At 39.7% G+C, this 4,765-nt stretch overlaps 1 protein-coding gene across 1 annotated transcript; it reads left to right on the top strand.

The window, feature by feature from the left end:
- Positions 1-436: 436 nt before the first annotated feature.
- LOC105793022 (BEL1-like homeodomain protein 1) lies at positions 437-4,351 on the top strand. Its single transcript, XM_012621955.2, has 5 exons — positions 437-676; positions 1,066-2,139; positions 2,779-3,158; positions 3,257-3,317; positions 3,397-4,351. The coding sequence occupies exons 2-5, from the start codon at positions 1,246-1,248 to the stop codon at positions 4,141-4,143; spliced, it is 2,082 nt and encodes a 693-aa protein (XP_012477409.1). The 5' UTR covers positions 437-676; positions 1,066-1,245; the 3' UTR covers positions 4,144-4,351.
- The last annotated feature ends 414 nt before the right edge of the window (positions 4,352-4,765 follow it).

The following is a 4,765-nucleotide window of genomic DNA, read 5'->3' as shown; positions in this document are numbered from 1 at the left end:
TTGTCATAATATACAGTTGCATGTATTGGAATTTTTAAATAAAGGGTAAAGGGTTCCGAGATTTAAATTTGAGATTTAATAACGAATAACTTAGTTGACTTGCATATAGTGAAGTTTAAGTTATATATATACATATAATACTTACATCTTTTTAAGTACACTGCGCGATTTACCAACCATAATACCTCACAGACACACACTCTTCATATGCATTGACTGTTTGCCAGACATCATATTTATTCATTATCGTGATATGAATAAAATGATTATATATAGATGTGAAACATTTGAGTTGGACTATGATTATAGTTTTCATTTGGTTCCTAGCCAAGCCTGTTGCTCGCACCTAATTGGAGATAAGATTAAAAGTAAGTGTACAAAAAGCAAAAACAATGTATCAAACAGTGATTGTTTTCCTTTTTAAATAGTTCAACCTCAAAACCCCATTTAGAAACCAGCAAAAGCCTGATATTAGAGGGTATCATTTCTTTTTCTTTTTCTTTGCTTTCATAGTTGCAATCTTGAAACCTCATCTCTCGCCTTTCTCTTTCTTTGAGTTATATTTATGCAGTGAAAAAGGCAGAAAAATAACAAAGAGTCTGAGTCTGACAAGGTCATCAAAACCACCAAAAGCTTGAAAAGATTTCTTCCATGACAGACATTTAGACAGAAACGTGTGAGTTGCCAGATGCATATCCTCTCCTTCTCTTGTGTTTTCTTGCCATAATTGGACTGCAAATTTTGTACTAGTTTCCTTTTATCTCATGGGTTCTTTTCCTTTTCTAATTTTTTTCAGAAGTTGAAGATTATTATTATTATTATTTTGCTTTGATGAGCATATCTATTATCCCGATACCTTAAAATTGTTTCCTTATCTTTCCCTATCTTTCTCTTTCTATACATAAACAACTTTCTTCAGTATTTTATATCTCTCTTCTTTTGTCATCTTCTATCAAAGTATTCACTCAGTTTTCTTTCTTTTAATTATTTCCAAGTTACAGTTTCAGATCAGGTTTGCTAAGCTTCTCTCCTTATTTTTGCTGTGGGTTTCCCTTTCTTTTGCAGGTTATTAAGTTAAGAAAAAGCATGAATTGAACATCAAAATGGGTTGATTTCTTGACTTCAAGTCAAGCTCTAGTCTTCTCTTCGCCAAGTTCTTTGGAGATTTTATTTAACAAGAAGAATTTTGCAGTTCCCGTATACTGCAACAAGTGTCTTTTTTTTTTTTAGGGCTTTCAAATCAATATGGCGACGTACTTTCATGGGAGCTCAGAATTCCAAGCTGCTTCAGTTGCTTCACCTGATGGGATGCAAACGCTCTATCTCATGAACCCCAACTATATACCCTACTCTGACACAAACCAACCATTTGCTGCCACTAATCTGTTCTTCTTGAACCCCGCCGGCAACGCGCTAAACCCTTCAAGCTTTCCCCACACGCCACCACCTAACTATCACCACCTCCTTGGCCTCCCTCTTCCGACACCCACCGCTTCGATCGTACCGGCCAATTCCAATGAAACCCACCGTCCATCATCCCTTCATGGTATAGTCTCCGGTGTTCACTATAACTCATGGGGATCAAGTTCAACTATTGATCATCAGACTTCATCAGCAAGTACCTATCCTCAGATTGTGTCGACTGCTGTAGATAACTCGGCCGCCAGGCCCCATGATGTTGCGTCGCAGTTGCGGCCGGTGGTGGTTTCACCAAGGCAAGGATTATCCTTGAGTCTATCATCCCAACAAGTTCCTTATAGTTCAAGTACCGTTGAAGCAGATCATATCCAAGGACAAGTTCCAACTATGTCACCAGCAGCTGCTGATGAAATGAGGATATCTGGGAATTCACCGTCATCGGCTTCTGTTGTTTCGAATGGGATTCCAGGCGTTCAAAGTGTGGTTTTGGGATCAAAGTACTTGAGAGCAGCACAAGAGCTTCTCGATGAAGTTGTTAATGTGGGGAAAGTGATAAAGCCTGAGGTGTCTGAGGGGACCAAGGAGAAGATAAAGGCGGACAAAGAACCGGTAGGTTCAAGTGCTGGTGAAGATGGGGCTCAACGTGGACCTGAGCTCACCACCGCACAAAGACAGGAGCTTCAAATGAAGAAGGCAAAACTTGTCAGCATGCTCGATGAGGTTCGCTTATCTTTTCCCAATCCCCATCATGTATTTTCGAAGCCAACACGCATCAAAGACCCCCATCATTAATATTTCCCAACAAATCTTTGTACTGAAACCATAATTTACCACGCAAAATAGAGATATATTATTCTTACACTTCCATGCAGGGAAAGAAAGATTTCAGATATTTCTGCAACAGTTTTAAGCTACCCATAATGGAAATGTTACTAGCGTATAGTATTATACTATTACCCAGAGATTTAAATAGCTGCCAAGGCCATTGATAGTTAAAAATCTTGCTGTGCTTGGTATTCAGTAGACAAGATAATGTTTGATATATAATAACTATATTTTATAGAATTAGGTTAGTTCTGGGAAATTGGGACCCCCATAGTCATGATCAAGCATTCGATAACGTTGAGCTGTCAGCAAAACTTGTGGCGATGGTTTCTATGGCTTCACTTCGCGTGAATGCTTGGCCTAGAGGCTTTAGGTAAGGACCCTAAGGTTCATGTGGATCGGGTCCATTTGCTTCAATATCTATTCCACTTAAGACCGACTTTCGTACGATTTCTTTCACTTTATTTCATTTCATTTATTTTATTTCTACTGATCTACTTTTTTTTTTTTTTTAATTTGGTTATGAACTTTAAGGTGGAACAAAGATACAGGCAATACCGTCAACAAATGCAAATTGTTGTTTCATCGCTAGAGAAGGCAGCGGGGTTTGGTGCAGCAAAATCGTACACCGGACTTGCTTCGAGGACGATTTCGAAGCAATTCCGTTGTCTGAAAGATTCAATATCTGACCAAATCAAAGCTACAAGCAAGAGTTTAGGAGAAGATGATTGTTTAGGTGTGAAATTGGAGGGTTCAAGACTACGATACGTTGATTATCAGCTACGGCAACAGCGGGCACTGCAGCAATTGGGAATGATCCAACACAATAATAATGTTTGGAGACCCCAGCGAGGATTACCTGAACGAGCTGTTTCTGTTCTACGTGCTTGGCTTTTCGAGCATTTCCTGCATCCGTATGCACTTCTTCAACTAAATAACTGAGAACTAGCCAAAAAAAAAAAACCTCTTTTTCATTTTGAACTCATCGGAAACTCCTTAACTTTGGGTGCAGCTATCCTAAAGATTCAGACAAACACATGCTCGCCAAACAAACTGGGCTTACAAGAAATCAGGTACATAGCCTAACTTGTTTAATTTAATGATCTTTATTCTTTATTTGTATTAAAAAACATAGGGCACGTTGGTTCGCAGGTGTCAAACTGGTTTATAAATGCTCGAGTCCGCCTGTGGAAGCCAATGGTTGAAGAGATGTATTTGGAGGAAATGAAGGAACATGAAAGGAAGGGTGGTGAAGAAAATATAAACAAAAGTGAGCAAAAGGAGTCAGGGTCTACCAGCTCCAAATCCAATGCCCAGCAGCAAGAGATGAATGCTTCCCCTACTCATCAAATTTCCAACTCCACTATCTCCACATCTCCCATGGAAGGGTCCCTTATGCCGCCGCAAACATCCTTCAATCTCATCGGATCATCTGAACTTGACAATGGCGTGGGCGTGGCTCAAAGAGCTTCAAAAAAGTCAAGGAATGTTAATGATGAGTTGCAGAATTCTCCCGTGGAGATGAAGCCGGGTGAAACGTGGGAAACTAACATCAACATGATTAAGCTCGGCGATGAAGAAAGGCTACTCAAACACAGTTTTTCATACTTGAGTGGAACAACTTACACTAGTATGGGAGAGATTGGGAGGTTTAATGAAGAACAGCAACTGCCACCAAAATTCCATGGAAACAGTGTTTCCCTCACCCTCGGACTTCCTCATTGCGAGAATCTATCTCTATCGAGGAACCCACAAAACTTCCTATCGAACCACAACATTCAACTTGGGATCAACACCCCGCATGCTTCCCATTCAAACGCCGCCGGCTTTGACAACATTCATGAGATGCAAAACAGGCAAAGGTTTGCTGCACAGTTGTTGCCAGATTTTGTTGCCTGACTGAAATCCAATTTCACATTGCACATGGATGCACTCATGGTATGGGGTATTATACTTATACAATATTTACTTCATTTCCTTTCTAAACGACTGGGGTTATTGGGATTACTAGTTTGGGAAATTACCCAATAGGGTTCTCATTCATTAATGATATTATATTCCCCCGACATTCAAAGGATATATTTGATGAACAAGTTTGGTTAGCAAACGGTTTTCTCGGCTTTAATAGATGGGAAAATATTTTGGAGTTTTAAGACTGGTCAGAGGTTTAGAAGGGTTGTACAGGATATAATATAATATTTTTAAAAATAAATAGTAAAAAAGTGTAATACTTAATTTTAGCCCGGGCCCAAATAAATAAAGGTGTCCAGTCCATTTAAAAACTTAATTTACGTGGCCCAATTACATTAGCCCAATAAACCCATAACAGAATCAAAGAACCTTAGCCCCTTCGCCTCAGTGCCGCAGCAGCAAACAGCCTCCGCGCAGATGTCGCAGCACGTCGCACGTTCTCCTTCCACGCCGCGCACGTTTGTCTTCCATGCACATGCAATAAACCACGAATAGCACAAATAGGACCGAATATACAGCAAAATTGTAAAAAGATTTGGCTATAAAAAGC

Source organism: Gossypium raimondii, chromosome 7, assembly GCF_025698545.1.
Source record: "Gossypium raimondii isolate GPD5lz chromosome 7, ASM2569854v1, whole genome shotgun sequence".
Taxonomy (NCBI): domain Eukaryota; kingdom Viridiplantae; phylum Streptophyta; class Magnoliopsida; order Malvales; family Malvaceae; genus Gossypium; species Gossypium raimondii.
Note: the sequence above shows the minus strand (reverse complement) of the source record. Positions and strands in the feature narration are given on the sequence as shown.